Raw genomic sequence first — 22667 nt, forward strand, 5'->3', positions numbered from 1 at the left:
AAAGGTCATTAGAACACCTAACACAGGCCTTTTTTCAGATGAATACATTTTAGAAAGAAATATTAAAGTGTGTGTTTCTGGAAACAAGGGCCACTATCGTCTCAAAAGTCAAAGTTATTAACTTTATTAGAACAATTATTGTTAATCAATTAAAGGGGCAATCCACAGTTAATATATCCATTTTTTGATCTAGAAGAATATAACTTATGACTGCTTCTTGTGCTTAGTTCAACTGTTGTACCCCATCAGAACCCAAAATATAAGCTTGTTTTGCTCCAATGTTTGTAAATGTAAACAAACACCGTATAGCCTCAAAACATGGATAAAGCTATAACGTTGGATGGTCAGTCATTGCATGCATAGCTCTGTCTTTGAGAGCGGTTACATTTCTCCAGCCCCATCCCACAGCTTTTTACAAAAACAGAGGCGGGGTTCAGCTTTTTTATTGTTTCAACTGTGGACTGTGCCTTAAAAAAAAATAAAAAAATCGATACCAACGTCAATACAAATACAGAATGAAAGAAAACATACACTACAATCAGTGTAAAAGGTCTGCTAGAAGTGGCCTTAGCTTGTTACACACTGACACTAGTCAATGTTAAGCTGGTCTTCCAGTAGTCATCTCAGCCACAGACAGACTATTGTCTTTACACTGTGACTTCTCACCACAGATATTTATATTTTCATGAGGAGCACGTTGCTTCACAAGTATGTGTGTGTGTGTGTGTGTGTTATGGTTGGAAATGAGTCACCATTACTCAGGTACTAAAAGCGTTCTTGATCTACTAGTGGTGTAGAGTAGTGGTGTAAAGTTCTGATGTAGACTAGTGATGTAGTGTAGACTAGCGGTGTAGTGTAGACTAGTGGTGTAGAGTAGACTAGTGGTGTAGTGTAGACTAGTGGTGTAGTGTAGACTAGTGGTGTAGTGTAGTAGTGTAGAGTAGACTAGTGGTGTAGTGTAGACTAGTGGTGTAGACTAGTGGTGTAGTGTAGACTAGCGGTGTAGTGTAGACTAGCGGTGTAGTGTAGACTAGTAGTGTAGACTAGCGGTGTAGAGTAGACTAGTGGTGTAGTGTAGACTAGTGGTGTAGACTAGTGGTGTAGAGTAGACTAGCGGTGTAGTGTAGACTAGCGGTGTAGAGTAGACTAGTGGTGTAGTGTAGACTAGTGGTGTAGACTAGTGGTGTAGAGTAGACTAGCGGTGTAGTGTAGACTAGCGGTGTAGAGTAGACTAGTGGTGTAGTGTAGTGGTGTAGACTAGTGGTGTAGAGTAGACTAGTGGTGTAGAGTAGACTAGCGGTGTAGTGTAGACTAGCGGTGTAGAGTAGACTAGTGGTGTAGTGTAGTGGTGTAGACTAGCGGTGTAGTGTAGACTAGCGGTGTAGAGTAGACTAGTGGTGTAGACTAGTGGTGTAGAGTAGACTAGTGGTGTAGACTAGTGGTGTAGTGTAGACTAGCGGTGTAGAGTAGTGGTGTAGTGTAGACTAGTGGTGTAGACTAGTGGTGTAGAGTAGACTAGTGGTGTAGACTAGTGGTGTAGTGTAGACTAGCGGTGTAGAGTAGACTAGTGGTGTAGTGTAGACTAGTGGTGTAGTGTAGACTAGCAGTGTAGACTAGTGGTGTAGAGTAGACTAGCGGTGTAGTGTAGACTAGCGGTGTAGAGTAGACTAGTGGTGTAGTGTAGACTAGCGGTGTAGTGTAGACTAGTAGTGTAGTGTAGACTAGTGGTGTAGAGTAGTGGTGTAGACTAGTGGTGTAGAGTAGACTAGCGGTGTAGTGTAGACTAGTAGTGTAGTGTAGACTAGCGGTGTAGAGTAGTGGTGTAGACTAGTGGTGTAGAGTAGACTAGTGGTGTATTGTAGTGGTGTAGTGTAGACTAGTGGTGTAGTGTAGACTAGTGGTGTAGACTAGTAGTGTAGAGTAGACTAGTGGTGTAGTGTAGACTAGTGGTGTAGTGTAGACTAGCGGTGTAGTGTAGACTAGTAGTGTAGTGTAGACTAGTGGTGTAGAGTAGTGGTGTAGACTAGTAGTGTAGAGTAGACTAGTGGTGTAGTGTAGACTAGTGGTGTAGTGTAGACTAGCGGTGTAGAGTAGTGGTGTAGACTAGTGGTGTAGAGTAGACTAGTGGTGTAGTGTAGTGGTGTAGTGTAGACTAGTGGTGTAGTGTAGACTAGTGGTGTAGACTAGTAGTGTAGAGTAGACTAGTGGTGTAGTGTAGACTAGCGGTGTAGTGTAGACTAGCGGTGTAGTGTAGACTAGCGGTGTAGTGTAGACTAGTGGTGTAGTGTAGACTAGTGGTGTAGTGTAGACTAGCGGTGTAGTGTAGACTAGTAGTGTAGTGTAGACTAGTGGTGTAGAGTAGTGGTGTAGACTAGTGATGTAGTGTAGACTAGTGGTGTAGTGTAGACTAGTGGTGTAGAGTAGTGGTGTAGACTAGTGATGTAGTGTAGACTAGTGATGTAGTGTAGACTAGTGGTGTAGTGTAGACTAGCGGTGTAGTGTAGACTAGTGGTGTAGTGTAGACTAGCGGTGTAGAGTAGTGGTGTAGACTAGTGATGTAGTGTAGACTAGTGGTGTAGTGTAGACTAGTGGTGTAGTGTAGACTAGTGGTGTAGAGTAGACTAGTGGTGTAGACTAGTGGTGTAGTGTAGTAGTGTAGAGTAGACTAGCGGTGTAGTGTAGACTAGTGGTGTAGAGTAGACTAGTGGTGTAGTGTAGACTAGTGGTGTAGTGTAGACTAGTGGTGTAGTGTAGACTAGTGGTGTAGTGTAGACTAGTGGTGTAGAGTAGTGGTGTAGACTAGTGGTGTAGTGTAGTGGTGTAGACTAGTGGTGTAGTGTAGTGGTGTAGACTAGTGGTGTAGTGTAGACTAGTGGTGTAGTGTAGACTAGTGGTGTAGTGTAGACTAGTGGTGTAGTGTAGACTAGCGGTGTAGTGTAGACTAGTAGTGTAGTGTAGACTAGTGGTGTAGTGTAGACTAGTGGTGTAGTGTAGACTAGCGGTGTAGTGTAGACTAGTGGTGTAGTGTAGACTAGTGGTGTAGACTAGTGGTGTAGTGTAGACTAGTGGTGTAGTGTAGACTAGTGGTGTAGTGTAGACTAGTGGTGTAGTGTAGACTAGTGGTGTAGTGTAGACTAGTGGTGTAGTGTAGACTAGTGGTGTAGAGTAGACTAGTGGTGTAGTGTAGACTAGTGGTGTAGTGTAGACTAGTGGTGTAGTGTAGACTAGTGGTGTAGTGTAGACTAGTGGTGTAGAGTAGTGGTGTAGACTAGTGGTGTAGTGTAGTGGTGTAGACTAGTGGTGTAGTGTAGTGGTGTAGACTAGTGGTGTAGTGTAGACTAGTGGTGTAGTGTAGACTAGTGGTGTAGTGTAGACTAGTGGTGTAGTGTAGACTAGCGGTGTAGTGTAGACTAGTAGTGTAGTGTAGACTAGTGGTGTAGTGTAGACTAGTGGTGTAGTGTAGACTAGCGGTGTAGTGTAGACTAGTGGTGTAGTGTAGACTAGTGGTGTAGACTAGTGGTGTAGTGTAGACTAGTGGTGTAGTGTAGACTAGTGGTGTAGTGTAGACTAGTGGTGTAGTGTAGACTAGTGGTGTAGTGTAGACTAGTGGTGTAGTGTAGACTAGCGGTGTAGTGTAGACTAGTAGTGTAGTGTAGACTAGTGGTGTAGTGTAGACTAGTGGTGTAGACTAGTGGTGTAGTGTAGACTAGTGGTGTAGTGTAGACTAGTGGTGTAGTGTAGACTAGTGGTGTAGACTAGTGGTGTAGTGTAGACTAGTGGTGTAGACTAGTGGTGTAGTGTAGACTAGCGGTGTAGTGTAGACTAGCGGTGTAGAGTAGTAGTGTAGTGTAGACTAGTGGTGTAGTGTAGACTAGTGATGTAGTGTAGACTAGTGATGTAGTGTAGACTAGTGGTGTAGTGTAGACTAGTGATGTAGTGTAGACTAGGGGTGTAGTGTAGACTAGTGGTGTAGTGTAGACTAGTGATGTAGTGTAGACTAGTGGTGTAGTGTAGACTAGTGATGTAGTGTAGACTAGTGGTGTAGTGTAGACTAGTGGTGTAGAGTAGTGGTGTAGACTAGTGATGTAGTGTAGACTAGTGGTGTAGTGTAGACTAGTGGTGTAGAGTAGTGGTGTAGTGTAGACTAGTGGTGTAGTGTAGACTAGTGGTGTAGTGTAGTGGTGTAGACTAGTGATGTAGTGTAGACTAGTGGTGTAGTGTAGACTAGTGGTGTAGAGTAGTGGTGTAGACTAGTGGTGTAGTGTAGACTAGCGGTGTAGTGTAGACTAGTGGTGTAGTGTAGACTAGTGATGTAGTGTAGACTAGCGGTGTAGTGTAGACTAGTGGTGTAGTGTAGACTAGTGATGTAGTGTAGACTAGTGGTGTAGTGTAGACTAGTGGTGTAGAGTAGTGGTGTAGACTAGTGATGTAGTGTAGACTAGTGGTGTAGTGTAGACTAGTGGTGTAGAGTAGTGGTGTAGTGTAGACTAGTGGTGTAGTGTAGACTAGTGGTGTAGTGTAGACTAGTGGTGTAGAGTAGACTAGCGGTGTAGTGTAGACTAGTGGTGTAGAGTAGTGGTGTAGACTAGTGGTGTAGTGTAGTGGTGTAGACTAGTGGTGTAGTGTAGTGGTGTAGACTAGTGGTGTAGTGTAGTAGTGTAGAGTAGACTAGTGGTGTAGTGTAGACTAGTGGTGTAGTGTAGACTAGTGGTGTAGTGTAGACTAGTGGTGTAGAGTAGACTAGTGGTGTAGTGTAGTGGTGTAGACTAGTGGTGTAGTGTAGACTAGTGGTGTAGTGTAGACTAGTGGTGTAGTGTAGACTAGTGGTGTAGAGTAGTGGTGTATTGGTATGGATCACTTTGTGGCAGCAGTATCTGTGGGCCGGGGCTAGTTGTGGATGTGGATCACTTTGTGGCAGGTGTCTCATCTTGGTCTGTTCACATGTGTTTGTGGATGTGGATCACTCTCTTGCAGTTGGGGCAGTGGTGTTCTACGTCCTTACAGGAGTCAACACAGAACGGAATCAAACAGCATGGCCAGCACCTAGAGAAGGAGAGCGACAGAGAGACAGAGAGAGAGATAAAGACAGAGACAGAGACAGAGAGGTGGGGTAGAGAGAGAGAGAGAAGGGATTCAGTGTGTGTATCCATCTCTACTGTGAATTCAATGTTGCATGTGGACCAATACCCCCTGCCACGTCTGGATGACATCTTTGCTGTTTATGAGAGAGAGAAAAAAATAATGTTTGCCACGTGTACCAACTTACATTAAGATGCCGAGGACTCCACAGAGGACCCAGGTGCGCAGTCCAGGGGTGTGTGTGGTCTCTGTCAGAACCGGGACCTGACAGTGGGGACACGTCATCTGGCCGGGTACGTCTCTAGGCAGCAGCTGCTGCATCACCACCACCTGGGTTACTGCAGAGGGAGGAGAATACTGGTTAGAACCAGATAGAACAGGACAGAACCACCACCTGGGTTACTGCAGAAGGAAGAGAATACTGGTTAGATCCAGATAGAACTGGTCAGAACCACCACCTGGGTTACTGCAGAGGGAAGAGAATACTGGTTAGAACAGGACAGAACCACCACCTGGGTTACTGCAGAAGGAAGAGAATACTGGTTAGATCCAGATAGAACAGGACAGAACCACCACCTGGGTTACTGCAGAGGGAAGAGAATACTGGTTAGATCCAGATAGAACAGGACAGAACCACCACCTGGGTTACTGCAGAGGGAAGAGAATACTGGTCAGAACCATATAGAATTGGATAGAACTGGACAAGACTAGAAAGAATCACCACCACCCAGGTTACTGTAGGGAGAGGGAAATACTGGTCAGAACCATATAGAATTGGATAGTCTGGATAGAACTGGACAGAACCGGACAATACACAATATAACAGAACAGAACTGGATACAACCAATTAGGCCCCCCCAAAATTGTGTTCTTTGTTCTATATTTCACCCCCCCACAGAGGGTAGAGGATTAGAAGGGTTGCTAAGGATGGGTGTTGCTATGGCCAGGACGTCCAGCCAATACCTTGTGTGTGTACAATTTGGTTCTCTTTTCACGGGGTAGGAGTAGGGGTACCCGATTGAGGTAGTTTTGGTCACACAGTTAGGAGTTTTCTTCAGTGTGTGTGTGACTCACCACTGGGGGCGTTTGTAGGTTGTGCCATGCCCGTGCCGTATTGGGGAGGTGGTGGGTACATGCCGGGTTGGGGAGGTGGTGGGTACATGCCGGGTTGGGGAGGTGGTGGGTACATGCCGGGTTGGGGAGGTGGTGGGTACATGCCGGGTTGGGGACCTGATAAATAAGGGATAAATAAATACATCAATACACTGTGTCATTTATCACAAACCCAGGGATACAGAATGGTTGGCCAGCATTATGGGAACACAAACCCAGGGATACAGAGTGGTTGGCCAGCATTATAGGAACACAAACCCAGGGATACAGAGTGGTTGGTCAGCATTATAGGAACACAAACCCAGGGATACAGAGTGGTTGGCCAGCATTATGGGAACACAAACCCAGAGATACAGAGTGGTTGGCCAGCATTATGGGAACACAAACCCAGAGATACAGAGTGGTTGGCCAGCCCTTAACAATGATGTTCATGACATCTATGGCTATCGTAACAGACACTTCCAAAACGCTTAATGAAAACACTTTGAAGGGAGTTGCTGTCCAGGAACATTTTTAATATACATAATACATAAAGAATAAGGTCTGGTTTCTTGAACACAGATGAAACCTAGTCCTGGTCTGAAAAGCTCTTCAAAGGGTTTTCCTATGGGGACAGTCGTAGGACCCTTTCAAGTTCTAGACATCACCTTATTTTCTAAGAGTGTAAGCTTAAACTGTCCCTAAGAGTATCAGTGTAGATCTGATCTCTTACCTCCCTGGAAGCCAGGCTGAGGGGGGTAGGCTGTTCCCCCGCCACTTCCCTGGTAGCCAGGCTGAGGGGGGTAGGCTGTTCCCCCTCCACTTCCCTGGTAGCCCGCTGGGAGGCCGGGGTAGGGGGGAGCAGACACGTCCTGCGGGAGTCCATACTGGCTCTTCTCCATACTGTCTGGGGTTGAGAGAGAGAGAGAGTGGAAGACAGTGAGCACCTTATGAAAATATCACATTGAGAAAACACATGTCTCTGCCCCCACCTTCTCTCCCCCATATCTCTCTCACCTGTCTTCTTTCACACACACACACACACACACACACACACACACACACACACACACACACACACACACACACACACACACACACACACACACACACACACACACACACACACACACACACACACACACACACACACTTCTTGTTCAAGCTGTTGCTTATAACAATGACACACACCCCTGTATTCAACCGGGCAGGTTTGGTGACATTTCATGGGACAAAGACTTGGCCTGTAGACTCTGAGTAGTACAAGCCTATAACAACACCACCACTAATGAATGCCACACACCCACTAAATCTATCAGAATAACCCTAACCCTGGTCTATGTTACTGGTGAATGATCAATAGTTAGTCAGTTAGAAAACGTTTAAGTGTCAACCCACAATGACACATCAATTGACAATACAAAATACAGAGGCAGCCCTTTCCTGCAGTCAATGTCCAGAAGTGCCCTCTGTGACCTCATGGCCCTTTCCTGCAGTCAATGTCCAGAAGCGCCCTCTGTGACCCCATGGCCCTTTCCTGCAGTCAATGTCCAGAAGTGCCCTCTGTGACCTCATGGCCCTTTCCTGCAGTCAATGTCCAGAAGTGCCCTCTTGTGACCTCATGGCCCTTTCCTGCAGTCAATGTCCAGAAGCGCCCTCTGTGACCTCATGGCCCTTTCCTGCAGTCAATGTCCAGAAGTGCCCTCTGTGACCTCATGGGTGGAATGTTATTCACGACGAAAATCCAATGTTTCTATGTCAAACTGTTTTGTTATATTTCAGTCTTCTGTGATGTATATAAAGTGAAATATTGGGATGCAAACTCAAAACTGAATACATTTCAACTCTATACCTGACATGGTACAGGTGTCTTCTTTTTAAAAGCCCATAACCATGTGTGTGAGGTGTATACTTTGGTTTCAAAGTAGATTTGTTAAAGACTACCAAAAATCACGCACTGCAGTAAAAGGTTCCAAGCCATATTATGGACCCCTCAGATAGTTTTTAGACACTAGTCAGTCATAGGCAAACACAGTGCAGTATGTCATGTGGAATCAGCTATAATACACAGTACAGTATGTAATCTGGAATCAGCTATAATACACAGTACAGTATGTCATGTGGAATCAGCTATAATACACAGTGCAGTATGTCATCTGGAATCATGTAACGCTCGTCGTTAGGTGGAAGAGAGGAGGACCAAAGCGCAGCGTGGTACGTTTCCATATTTATTTGAAACACTTAACACGAACAAAACAATAAACAGAAAAGGAAACTAACGACGCTACAGACCTGAACATGTGAACATAGAGACAACGAAGAACGCAACGAACAGGAACAATCACCCACCAACAAACAGTGAGAACAGCCTACCTAAATATGGTTCCCAATCAGAGGAAACGTAAAACACCTGCCCCTGATTGAGAACCATATCAGGCTAGTTGACAACCCTAAACCAAACATAGAAACACATAACATAGAATGCCCACCCAGCTCACGTCCTGACCAACTAAACAAGACTGAACAAAGGAAAATAAGGTCAGGAACGTGACAAATCAGCTGTATTACACAGTGCAGTATGTCATGTAGAATCAGCTATAATACACAGTACAGTATGTCATCTGGAATCAGCTGTAATACACAGTGCAGTATGTCATCTGGAATCAGCTGTAATACACAGTGCAGTATGTCATGTGGAATCAGCTATAATACACAGTGCAGTATGTCATCTGGAATCAGCTGTAATACACAGTACAGTATGTCATGTGGAATCAGCTATAATACACAGTGCAGTATGTCATCTGGAATCAGCTGTAATACACAGTGCAGTATGTCATGTGGAATCAGCTATAATACACAGTGCAGTATGTCATCTGGAATCAGCTATAATACACAGTACAGTATGTCATCTGGAATCAGCTGTAATACATCACATGATCTAAACATAATTGATCTACGTGGTCTCCATTAGGAAACAGGTCTTCTGATCCCAATGGGACTTCCTGGTTTAATAAAAGGTTCAATAAATAAATACAAATTCTAACTTCATGATTCATTCTAACCTCAGGCTCATCAATAACCTTTACTTACAGTAACCAGGTCAGTCGTTAAAAACAAACTATTATAAGGAAATGCATAGATTATACTACTGCACTATACATACAGTGCATTCAGAAAGTATTCAGACCCCTTGACTTTTTCCACATTTATTTAAGTTACAGCCTTATTCTAAAATGGATTAAAAAAATTAAAATCCTCCAAAATCTACACACAATACAACATAATGACATCACAATACACCATAATGACAAAGCAAAAACAGGTTCTTAAAAATGTTTTCAATTTAAAAAAAAACAGAAATACCTTATTTACATAAGTATTCAGACCCTTTGCTATGAAATGTACTCTAAATTGAGCTCAGGTGTATCCTGCTTCCATTGATCATCCTTGAAATGTTTCTACAACTTGATTGGAGTCCACCTGTGGTAAATTCAATTGATTGGACATGATTTGGAAAGGCACACACCTGTCTAAATAAGGTTTCACAGTTGACAGTGCAGTTGACAGTGCATGTCACAGCAAAAATCAAGCCATGAGGTCGAAGGAATTGTCCGTAGAGCTCCGAGACAGGGTTGTGTCGAGGCACAGATCTGGGGAAGGGTACCAAAAAAATGTGCAGCATTGAAGGTCACCAAGAACACAGTGGCCTCCATCATTCTTAAATGAAAGAAGATTGGAACCACCAAGACTCTACCTAGAGCTGGCCACCCGGCCAAACTGAGCAATCGTCGGAGAAGGACCTTGGTCAGGGAGGTGACCAACAACCCGATGGTCACTCTGACAGAGCTCTAGTCCCAAAGCACTCACAGGCGGCCCAGTCCTCGCGCAGCAGTCCCTTCCAGCTGCAGTCAGAGCAGGAGATGTTCACCCCTCCACGTCCAGACTGCAAATGAATCACGCATGCGGGAAGCCGCCGCTGGCTGATCCCGTCCTGGCTTACATTCAGGGCAGGATGTAAATGTAAAATGTTCTTTGTCTAAAATAAATTACTGCACAAAAATAAAATAAAAAAAACAAAATATATATATATATATTTTTAAATAACTCCGCCAGAGTGTCTCTTTTGGGTCACTTTTGCCGGTCCCAAGCCCGGATAAAGGAGGAGGGTTGAAATTGTGACATTAAAAAAAACAAGAATCGACAGAAGAAAGTTCATTTGTAGTTCTAAACATATTTAGGGTGTTTTTTACTCACTTTTTGTCCCTCCCACGACATTATTCCTCTCTCCTACGGCGTCCATCACAATTACATGCATATGGCCAATTATGCAAATTAGGCGACTTTTAGGACAGCCAATAGCTACTTTCCTTACTGATGTAAGAAATTGTAATAGACACTGGAAACTTGAAATAACAACATCTCAACATAAGCTATCTTTTATACGAAATGCACACAACCCCCTCTTTCTCTTGGACATATGCTGGACTCATTAGATATATACACAACACCCACAACTCCCCTCCCCCATGACAATCACACACACACACACACACAACTCAAGGTTGGAGCACAAGACAAAGAACTGTGGGAAGAGCCAATGGAATGTCGACATCAGGCCCGGACAGGACAACCCACGACCCAGATCGACCAATCGGAAGGCCAGACTACCAGATCAACCTACTTTGCTACTTCCCTATATAATCTGTATGAACTGCCTAGAGCGGGTCTCTCTCCCGACGATTCCATACGAATTAGACAGGAGGGTGCCGTGTACACGATGTGCTAAGATATTTTTACATGTAATTAAACGGCCTTGTTATATAAATATCCACCTCGTCCTGTGTCTCCACTTGGTCTCCTGTCTCCAGTAAATGTTTTACTAACAAACTTGGTAAGCAGAGGATGGTAATGACATCTTTGAATTCGGTCCATAGAAATTGATCAGACAGGAGACACGTGGGAGAAAGATTCTAGAAGGAGAGGTGACAGTTCGAAGGAGAATCGCGATTCAACTCACCCAGGAAACTGATCAAAAGAGCTCGAAATTAAAAGGTGAGCAGATGCCTGTTTAATCAAAATCTGTATATTGTATTATAGTCAATATCTAAATTGTGATCAGGACTACTTGGGTGAGTGTGAATTGTTGTTAAATTTATGTGGAAATGTATAGAATCTAAGGCCTTGTGTAAAGATATCTAAGTACATATAGGTCAAAAGACTTGTTCACAATAGCCTGGCACTAGTCGGTATGCTGATCGATTAGGTGTACAGTGAAGAATAAGCTTTATAAGGGATCCATACAGTCGGGCCATAGCTGACAATCGATCGATCGGCTAGGGGTACCGTGAGGAGTCCACAAAATACAAATTAAAAAAAAAAGGGGATTCGTACAGTCGGACCATAGCTGACAGTCGATCGGCTAGGGGGTTACCGTGAAGAATCCATGATTAGAAGATGAGATCCAGATAGTCGTGCATTAGTTGGACTGGCAATCAACTAAGTGTTACGTGAGGACTCATAAAAAAAATATTAAAAAAATAACGAGACCACGAGACCGATTGCTAATAATTAGCCATATGCTAAGTTGAGGCTGTGTTATAGTGACCGCCGAGTCTGAATGTGTGTGGCGCTGTGAAGTAGCTATTTTCTGCTGATGAGTTCACCTGATTTTTCTCTCTCGTGCTGTTGGTAAATCCTTAAGGGTTAGAATTAATTTGACAATTATTTTAGAAGCGCTAGATTATACTAGTATATTGTCCCCAAAGGAAATTTCTGAAATGTTTTGGCAAAGTATTTAAATAATCGAAAAAGTTCAAATTAATCGAAAAAAGTTAAAAGCAATAATAACTTTCGAAAAAAAGATCCTATAATTGTCATTCCAATTATATCAGGAGCGCCTGAATATATTAGTATACTGTTCCAAAGGATATAGCTGAAATATTGTTGGAAAACGGAAAAATAATTTACTGAAGATACGGAAATTACATCGCTGGTTTCGATCAGTGACGGGCTAAGCGCACCATAATAGAATAGAACCAGACATAGCTTAACGACAAAATGGCCACGACCATCGTCCCTAAACACAAATTCAACGAATATTTAGATCAGAGAATGAAAGACAGAGCAGGCGGGAGATTACATTACAAACCCGTTAAAAGAATTTGGGAAGAAGTGAGGCTGAAATGGACGCAAGCCGGATTCCTTAGTGAAGTCTCCCCATCAAAAGGGCAACTCCTCACTATGGAGAAAGAATTAGGGGAAGAAGTGAAGGAAGAGATAGAAAGTGAAGCTGAAAAGAATAAGAGTCACTTATTTAAAAAGGAAGGAACAAAGCAAAGGGAAAGAGCAGAGGCTGAGCTGAAAATAGGAATTTGGGCAATTGAAGAAATTAGAAGAGCACTCCCTTACAGAAAACCTGACATGATGGGGGTGGTCACTGGAGCCCCAACTGACACCAAAGAGGGCAGGCCCAACAATAATGACGCCCCACCTACCACCACAGCAGCCCCATCGGCCCCAACCCATCTCAGGGGCACTGTGGGGTTAATGGCACTTCCCCAGGCTCAGTTCAACTCCCATGTGCATCACCACATCACCCAATACAATAAGGATAAGGGAGGGGCTGAAACACAAGTCCAGTCCCTACAGGTACAACTTTTGAAACTACAATTGAAAGAGGCCCAGAAAGGAGAAAAACCCAAGAAACAAATGGTGGCTGAAGATCAACAAGACATCTCACAAATCATTGAAAACATCCACGCCCCATCACGGTGTCGGGAATGTTGTCTTTCCTTGGCTTGACAGGGTACAGCCGAACACACATCCCAGACTACACTGCCAGAACTGAGCCACTGAGAGAAATAGTGCGAGAGGCGGGACCAAGGAACCTACACTCGTCATTGACATGGACCACTGAAGCATCAAAGGCTTTTGCACTCTTGAAAACAGATCTCTCAGTGGCAGCAGCATTGACATCACCTGACTACAAAAACAAATTCCATCTGGATGTTTCTGAAAAGGAAGGATTCACATCATCCATCCTTTTTCAGAAACAAGAGGGGGAGAGAAGAGTGTTGATCTATCACTCCTCCAAATTGGACCACATTGAAGTAGGACAAACCACATGTTCCAGATATGTAGCTGCAGTGGCAAAAGCTATTGAAAAAACAGCCCACCTGGTAATGTGCCATCCATTGGAAATACACACCCACCATGGGGTTGCAGCATATCTGATGAGCAAAGAATTCACGTTCAGCGCTGAAAGAAAAACGAAAATCCAGAATAAATGCACACAATCACACATCACATTTGTCAACACTGACAAAAACATGGCAGACGCACTCAATGCTGAAGAAGGTCTACCCCACTCCTGTGCGGAAAGAGCTGCACAGGAATTGAAACTGAGATCTGAACCTGGGGAACGAACCACTCACCAACCTGGACCTATGGTTATACACAAGATGGATGCTGCTATAGAGGAGAGGAAGGGAACATAACAGCATACGCAGTGGTGCAGCAGCTCCCGGATAGATCACATGTGACTTTGGAATCTGCCATCATCACACAACCTGCATCAGCTCAATTAGCTGAAATCATAGGTTAACACAAGCTTTGGAAAAGGCTGAAGGAAAGACTGTAAACATCTACACCGACTCAGCGTATGCTCATGGAGCAGTCCATACTGATGGACCACAATGGGTTAGCAGGACATCAGCATAGATTACACAGATATGGGGCAAGACAATGTGACAAATGGAAAAGGTACCTGTTAGTTATGGTAGACAGGTTCTCTAAATAGGTTGAGGCAATACCAACAGCAAGGGAGGATGCAAAATCGGTCATTAAGTGGCTGCAAACTGAACTCATAGTAAGGTATGGAGTTCCAAGGCAAATCCGATCCGACAAACGGGTCCCATTTCAGTAACCAACACCTGAGACAGGTGGAGGAAAGATTGGGTGTGTATTGTTTAATGACAAACGCTCCATGTACCAATAGGGTCGGATGTGTAAATGTCAACTGATTAATGGATGTTGTTTAATGATGGGGTTAGTGTACAGGCCACAATCTCATAAGTCTCGTGGAACGCGCCAATCAAATGTATGTGCAGGTTTGAAGTTGATTTGGGTTGAAGTCCTGCCCCTGGCGTTGCTGGCCATGATAGCCTCTCCAGGTGCAGGCACCCACCTCTCTCCTCATGAGACAATGGCTGGAGGAGTCATGCTGGGTTCACCAAGGGAGGGAGGTCATATGCCCGCCCTTGATGTACAACAAATTGTAATGTCTGATAATTGACGGAACTTTCTGCAGCTCTCTTCACACAGATTCACAAGGTCCAATGGGGAAGCTGACGGGAGATCTGGCACACCTGAAGGAAAAATTGGTGACTGGGTGGGGTTAATGTCCACAAGAGAAAGTGGCTAGAACCCAGGTGGACTGGACTGTACGAAGTGAGGGAGGTTACTTCACACTCAGTCCAGGTCAAAGGTAAATCAGGCGCACCTGGGCACCACCTCACACATTGCACTCCAGCCCCAATCCCTTCTAGAACACTGACAGAAGTCAGAGCTGATTTAAACAGCTAAATTCGATTTTAAATGAAGACATTCCTGACTCAGGGGATGCGGCATCTAACTCCGCCTCCCCTGCAAAAAGAAACCTCGCCCAGTTAGAGGGACATTTCTCCCTCCCTGGGCAAGGCTAGGGATATCTGGCCCCTTATTTGTGATATTCCTACTGATATTTGGGGTGCCCCTGGGCACTTTCACATGGTTAATAGAATAACTATAACCGGATCCCCATGGATGTATGTCACGGACACTCTAGTCTAACTAGGTAATAATAGATAAAAATAAAAAAAAATTAAGAAATTTAGAAAACAATAGTTAAAATAAGAAACTAATATGGCTCAAATTGAGAAGGTTGAATAAGAGTGGGTGGAGAGCTGTGCAGAGAATGGACAGAAGATGGCAGTATTGCAGCACCCAATGGTCTCCCAGCCGACGGGGGGCCTGGTTGAATGCTGGTGACATAATTTTGTTTTTTGGAGTAAACATTAAGGCTAAGGGTTTCCGTGTACCCAGAGATAAGATATCTTAAAAGAATACACTCATATGGGAATAGGAGTTTTACTTTCGGAGTTTTATTTAGGCAAGGGACTTTGAGAAGATAAAGGGTTCTTTTGGTATGTCTAGATATGGAACACGAATGTAGGTGGAACCTTTTGACCTATTTTCTGTTTTCGTTGCATTTTTCCGGTGACTTGATCACTCACGGGGAAAATGTAGTGAGAATAATGAAGTTGTGTCATTTGGGATACTAGTTTTGAGGTAAATTGATTATAATAGAGTTTATAACTCTTGACCATAAGGTAAGCATTTGTATTGGCCATTAGAAGATAGAGATAGGTTAATTAAGGTTATGTAAGGACTTTAGGGATTGACACTATAAGACCTGTTGTTATTTTTAAATCCATGCAGATAAAGTCAAAACAGTGAGACACTTAGTCAATATTGTAAAGGAACACATAGTTGTTATTGACTATTATTAGAAAAAGGCAGACAGATGGGTCTACCCCGCACTGTTGAGACCTTGAAGGTTTGAGAGGAGAGTGGGGAGGGTGGACCAGGAAATGAGCAAGGTAGGCTGTGAAATAAGATAGGAGAGAAAGGGTTTAACATATATAAGCTGCACAGATACATTTCAAAGTAGATAAGTCACTTGACAGAGAATTGGAAAAGAATAGATATGAATGTACGCCCAAGGGAGAATTGGATATGCGGCGAATAAAAGGGACGTTCCTATAATATGATGTACTAAGTCATTATGTAGAGTAGGTAAGGTTGATACCTGATCAGAGCCAGGTATCAAACGGGGGAGGGTACATTGTGGTCTAGGATAGGATGGGGCCTATTGGATAATAAACTCATGGAAAATTAAACATTTCTAGCTAAAAAATAGGCATAGAAGTTAAATATATAATCAGAAAGAACAAATGAGGAACTGTTTGTTAACCAAACCTGTATGTCCAAGAGTTTATGCATTGCAGGTGAATTAAGGGAGAAGGTGATTCACTCGACCTGGGGGCATATCACACTTGGAGGGTGAGACACACTGACACTGCCGAATGATCACAGAGTTAAGGAGAAGAACCGTTACTAATAGAGTTCGGGGATCAACTCCTTAATGAAGAATTCCCTGCCCCCGACCTTTCCTCACTGTGTACGTTCATATAAGTGAAAGTGTTGCTTGATCTCTGGCTGGTGATGTGTTCTCTGGGAGAGGATGGGGCTTTACAGAACTGCTTGTGGTCCTGAGCTGTCTGTTTGGGATACTATGGGGATGATACCATCACAGTGCTGCCAGAACCACCACCAGTTCCAACGGACCAGGGTTCAGCCGGCCTCCTCCACCACTTCAAGACCAAGTCCCACACCATCACCTAAGCTCTCCAATCTGGTACAGGTAATAAATATAAAAGACATCTCAGATAGTGAACAATTGGGGACTGAAACTGGTTATGAGGAAAGGGAGAATATGTGGTTGGCCTACAAAACACTTAATAGAAAGGACTGTGTCGTATGTGGACATGCCAGACCTATTCTGGCTGCTCACCCATATGTCCTAAGTAATGGGGAAAGTTGGATGTGCATATTGGAAAGCTTAAGCCAAATTCAACTCTGTGTAAGACTCTGAGTCTTGTGTTCCCAGAAGTCTTTCCCCAGAAGGCACCGTGGGGAGTTAAGGCATATGGGGGATAGTACAGCTGTATCACTGGTACAGGTAGAGGTATAGACTATGGGAGGCTCCCTAATATTACCTGCATCACTAATGCCACTATTAACTAGAGGTGTTGCTGATGTATGGTGGATGTGTGGACCTGCCAGGCGGTTGACCCCATTTTGAAAGGAAATTGTCGTTGCACATGTGCTTTGGCCAGTCTGATACCACCATTGCCTATTATTGAGGTTATAGCTAATCAACTTCTGGGAGCTGCACATGACACAGAGGCTTGGGACCAACCCAGGAGACGGCAGAAACGTGACGCTCCTTGGTCCGAGGGTACAGATAACATGCACACCAACCTGTTGGGGTCCCAATAGGGGTCCCCCACGAATACCAGATATCAAACAGGAATGATGGCCTGTGGCATCTGATGCCCATCATTGGCCCAGCTATTGTTGATGCTAAGCAGAATGCCTGGATCAATTATATCTACTATAATCAACAATGATTTGTTAACTACACCCACACAGCACTTACAGGGATGGCTGAACAATTGGATGCTACCTCTCAAACCAGTAGACACAATAGACTAACACTGGACATAAGTCTGGCCAACCAGGGAGGTGTATGTAAAAAGATTGTAGAACAGTGTTGCACGTTTGTTCCTAACAATACTAGTCCGGATGGGAGCATTTCAAAAGCTCTGAGTGGGTTGGCAAGGTTATCAATGGAGATGAAGGGTCTTGCAGGTGTGGAGGAGAGTGGACTGTTCCCCTGGCTGGGTGGTTGGTTTGGTAAGTACGCTGCAATGATGAATACTGGATTTCTGACACTAGTTGTTGTTTTTCATTTCTGTGTTGCCTGTATCATACCTTGTTTGATGAAGTCTGTTACAGATGTGTGGGGGGCCTCTGGTATGATGCCGTTGCTTGATGCTCCAGTTGGAGAGGCTGATATGAAAACAAGCTTCCGCAGGAGAGTGGGCTTGACAGAGGAGGACCCTTGGTTTGCTGTAGTTGATGTTGTCGAATGAATAAAAAGTGATGTTTGTCCTCCCTGTTGTGAAGGTTTGAAGTTCCCGGGTGGCGACGAGCCCACCTGGTACAGGTTGTATAGAGGGATGGACCTGAGGGTTTAACATATTCTCGTTTTTTGGGTTACTAATGTGTGGTTGGCCACTCCAGGTGTAGTTATTGGAGTGGTCTCCTTTTTGGTCCTTGCTCATTTACGACTCAACTTACATTGATGCTATTGGTGTCCCTAGGGGGTGCCAGATGAATATAAACTGGTGGACCAAGTGACAGCTGGGTTTGAATCTTCTGTCTGTTGGTGGTGTACAGTTAATAAAAATGTGGACACAATTAACTACATTCATTTTAATGTCCAGAAACTGGGCAATTGGACTCAACAAGGCTTCGAGGCGGTCCATGGACAATTGGCAGCCACATCCCTGATGGCATTTCAAAATAGAATCGCGGTTGATATGTTATTGGCTGAACGCGGGGGGGTCTGTGCAATGCTTGGTGAGCAGTGGTGTACTTTCATTCCCAATAACACAGCTACGGAGGGGAGTCTGACTGTAGCATTGGAGGGACTTCGTACCCTTAATGGTAAGATGAAACAGCATTCTGGAGTGGACACTTCTATGTGGGACTCATGGATGGATGCCTTTGGTAAATATAAGACGCTGGTTTCCTCTATCCTAGTATCTATTTCCGTTTTTGCAGGCATTCTTGTACTTTGTGGATGCTGTTGCATTCCATGTGCGCGGACGCTTGCTAGCCGTGTTATCACTGCCGCCATAGACCCTAATCAGGAAAGGGCCCAAATGTTCCCATTGCTTGATGATGGGGAAGCTGGACCTGTCTATCTAATTGAGGACTAAGAAACTTTTATGTCACGTCTCTTGTGAGACGTGAAGAGGGGGAATCAAAATTTGTCTTCTGACAAATTTTATCCCATAGCTTTGTGGTTTTTACTTTATGTCACGTCTCTTGTGAGACGTGAAGAATAACTTTGTCTTTTTTACTTTTATGTCACGTCTCTTGTGAGACGTGAAGAGGGGGATTTGTAAGAAATTGTAATAGACACTGGAAACTTGAAATAACAACATCTCAACATAAGCTATCTTTTATACGAAATGCACACAACCCCCTCTTTCTCTTGGACATATGCTGGACTCATTAGATATATACACGACACCCACAACTCCCCTCCCCCATGACAATCACACACACACACACACACAACTCAAGGTTGGAGCACAAGACAAAGAACTGTGGGAAGAGCCAATGGAATGTCGACATCAGGCCCGGACAGGACAACCCACGACCCAGATCGACCAATCGGAAGGCCAGACTACCAGATCAACCTACTTTGCTACTTCCCTATATAATCTGTATGAACTGCCTAGAGCGGGTCTCTCTCCCGACGATTCCATACGAATTAGACAGGAGGGTGCCGTGTACACGATGTGCTAAGATATTTTTACATGTAATTAAACGGCCTTGTTATATAAATATCCACCTCGTCCTGTGTCTCCACTTGGTCTCCTGTCTCCAGTAAATGTTTTACTAACACTGAGGATTTGGCAACACTGTTTGAACTTACTGTCTTTACAGAATCAGCGGTCGTGAGTAGATGAGCTTGTTTTGAGATCAAAGCGAGAGCTGCATGTAGCAACGTGTACACATCTGTTCATGTCCTTTGCTCATTAGTGAGTTATTAGCCCAGTTATAGATACGTTTGAGTCAGCAATGGGGGAGTGGTTGCTTCCTACAAGAGCACAACACGTGTGCATTTCTAGACATCTTTGAAAAGGGAGTCAGTTAACTTCTTATGGCTGCAGGAGTAGCTTGGATGAAAGGTGCCCATTTCAAATGGCCTGAGTCAGTTAAAGAGCGTTTTTGTCTTAAAGGGGCAGTGTTGTATTTTGTTGTATCTGTCAGATTTTCTGTAATAATGGTATGGGAATAAAATGGTTTCTTGCATCAAATGACTCAACAACATTTTCAGTCACCTCCTTGTCTGAAGGACAAGTGGATAAACAGGTTAATGTTAAGCCCTGAATGTTTTTTTCAAACGTCTCATAGAATGTACGCCTATATTGAACACCACACATTGGCTGCTACTGTTGGCTGAATGATAGAACAGCTATTTCCATGTTAAAATGTTATGGGATGGATTTTCTCCATTGTTTTTGATGGTAGACCAAACTGGTAGGTCTACATTATGACCAAATAGTAGTCTACTTGATCACTGTTAAAACCAGTGGCGCAACTTTGGTTTTAGAAGTGGGGGGACATAATTGTATTATTTTTATCCACTCGGATAAACACTCCAAACAACCTACCTGACGGCTCGGAGGCGTCCGCATGGTCCTAAAGCACACCGCAGTACCGTAGTACACTACCGTATGGGCCCTGGTCAACAGTGGTACACTACCGTATGGGCCCTGGTCAACAGTAGTATTCTACCGTATGGGCCCTGGTCAACAGTAGTACACTACCCTATGGGCACTGGTCAACAGTGTTTTAATTAGAATTAAAGACACCCAATTCCGGAATTGTTTTGAATTTTAAATACAAAATGTTACAACTTTTTAAATAAATAGCTTCTCTTCCATTTATTGAGAAGTCATTGAATATAGATTGTTTCAGATTATCTCCTGAACTGACTGACCTCAATTCGAATTGACCCCAAACCTGACCTTTACTATACCCATTTACCATGGGCAGGAACCATATCTAATGTGTGAAGTACTGTTTTCCCCTCTGTCTGTGTGTACACATCTAACAGCGCTGGCTGTGTGTACACATCTAACAGCGCTGTCAAACATTAGGCACCAAGACAGAGTTAGAAGAAGGCAGGGTGACTGGTGCTGTTTTCTTTAAACCAATTTAAAAAACACCCCTCTTCTAACAAGTCTTTTCCTTCTCACATAGCAACACACACAAAACAAACACAGATATTCCTAGTCCTACACACAACTCTTTCATATTTTATTATATTCTGCAAAGAACCACTCTGAAACCCCCCAACACCGCCCCTTACCTTTTTGGAGTCCTGGAGGAGACGAGGTACTGTGGACTGGAGTCCTGGAGGAGACGAGGTACTGTGGACTGGAGCCCTGGAGGAGACGAGGTACTGTGGACTGGAGTCCTGGAGGAGACGAGGTACTGTGGACTGGAGCCCTGGAGGAGACGAGGTACTGTGGACTGGAGTCCTGGAGGAGACGAGGTACTGTGACCTGGAGCCCTGGTGGAGACGAGGTACTGTGAACTGGAGTCCTGGAGGAGACGAGGTACTGTGGACTGGAGCCCTGGAGGAGACAAGGTACTGTGGACTGGAGTCCTAGAGGAGACGAGGTACTGTGGACTGGAGCCCTGGAGGAGACGAGGTACTGTGGACTGGAGTCCTGGAGGGGACGAGGCACTGTGGACTGGAGCCCTGGAGGAGACGAGGTACTGTGGACTGGAGTCCTGGAGGAGACGAGGTACTGTGGACTGTGTGGAGCTAAAGATCAGAGCTACTCCCTTGAGACCGTGAGAAAGTGAACCAAGTAGGAAAGAGAGCGAGAACGAGCGCATACACAGTGGGGAGGTGTGAGCCAGATGAGGTAAAAACGTATTCCACCAGAGGGCGTTTCCCAAATGACATTGAGCCCTGGTCAAAATAAGTGCACTACCGTATCTGGGGAACAGGGTGTCATTTGGGACGCAGCCCTGAAGACAGTGATTCCCATCAATAGACCAGAGACCTCAGACTCACTAAAGGGTTCAAATTAAGTAGTGGAGGGGTGTGAATATGGTGTGTGTGTGTGTGTGTCTGTGTGTGTGAGAGAGAGATGAGGGAAAGAAGGGGGAGCTTAACACAGAAATAGTGGCTGTGGTGAGTCACAGTGTTAAACGTTAATGTGTTATTGTTCTCGATTAACAACATTGCTGTGGATGGAAAATATGCTTGTTGGTGAGATGAGTCATCTTCAGTTATATTAGAACATAATGCAGACTAGATATAACTTAACTAACATTGGTCCATTGGTGTTTGGAAAAAGGGTAATTAGAACACCTAACACAGGCCAATTTTCATGTGAATACATTTTAGAAAAGTGTGTGTGTTCATCCATCCACCATTTGTTGTTACCTGAGAATGTATACTGAACAAAAATATAAACGTAACATGCAACAATTTCAACAGTTTTACTGAGTTACAGTAAATCAGTCAATTTAAATAAATTCATTAGGCTCTAATCTATGGATTTCATATGACTGGCCAGGGGCGCAGCCATAGGTGGTCCTGGAAGAGCATAGGCCCACCCACTTGGGAGCCAGGCCCAACCAATCAGAATGATTTGTTTCCCCACAAAGGGGCTTTATTACAGACAGAAATAGTCCTCAGTTTCATCAGCTGTCTGGGTGGCTGGTCTCAGACGATCCCGCAGGTGAAGAACCCGGATGTGGAGGTCCTGGACTGGCGTGGTTATTCAACATTCTGCCATATTCTCTAAAACAACGTTGGAGGTGGCTTATGGTAGAGAAATGAACATTACATTCTCTGGCAACAGCTCTGGTGAACATTCCTGCAGTCAGTGTGCCAATTGCATGCTCCCTCAAAACTTGAGACATCTGTGGCATTGCACACTTTTAGAGTGGCCTCCCGCTCACATACACTTGTATCCCTCCTCCGGCTTGGCTACCGCGGGGTACCGTTCAGAGGAATGGCATCCCGGAGGAAAGGCACTTCAAGCCTTTCTCTACCCTTCACCAGGTGG

General features: G+C 44.2%; 1 protein-coding gene across 1 annotated transcript; it reads right to left on the reverse strand.

Annotated features, from left to right (window-relative positions):
- Positions 1–4682: 4682 nt before the first annotated feature.
- LOC139568138 (lipopolysaccharide-induced tumor necrosis factor-alpha factor homolog) lies at positions 4683–22069 on the reverse strand. Its single transcript, XM_071389874.1, has 5 exons — positions 20948–22069; positions 6905–7078; positions 6154–6309; positions 5267–5417; positions 4683–5043 (listed from the first exon to the last, which is right to left on the reverse strand). The coding sequence occupies exons 2-5, from the start codon at positions 7071–7073 to the stop codon at positions 4938–4940; spliced, it is 582 nt and encodes a 193-aa protein (XP_071245975.1). The 5' UTR covers positions 7074–7078; positions 20948–22069; the 3' UTR covers positions 4683–4937.
- Positions 22070–22667: the final 598 nt, after the last annotated feature.

This window comes from Salvelinus alpinus, chromosome 2 (genome assembly GCF_045679555.1).
Source record: "Salvelinus alpinus chromosome 2, SLU_Salpinus.1, whole genome shotgun sequence".
Lineage (NCBI taxonomy): Eukaryota > Metazoa > Chordata > Actinopteri > Salmoniformes > Salmonidae > Salvelinus > Salvelinus alpinus.

Bases quoted from the DNA above. Each gene is read 5' to 3' on its own strand.
- LOC139568138 (XM_071389874.1), bottom strand. From the start codon at position 7,073: ATGGAGAAGAGCCAGTATGGACTCCCGCAGGACGTGTCTGCTCCCCCC. The intron at 6,310-6,904 runs GTAAGAGATCAG...CTTATTTATCAG, and splicing joins TCAGCCTGGCTTCCAGGGAG to GTCCCCAACCCGGCATGTAC. The intron at 5,418-6,153 runs GTGAGTCACACA...CTCCCTCTGCAG, and splicing joins ACCTACAAACGCCCCCAGTG to TAACCCAGGTGGTGGTGATG.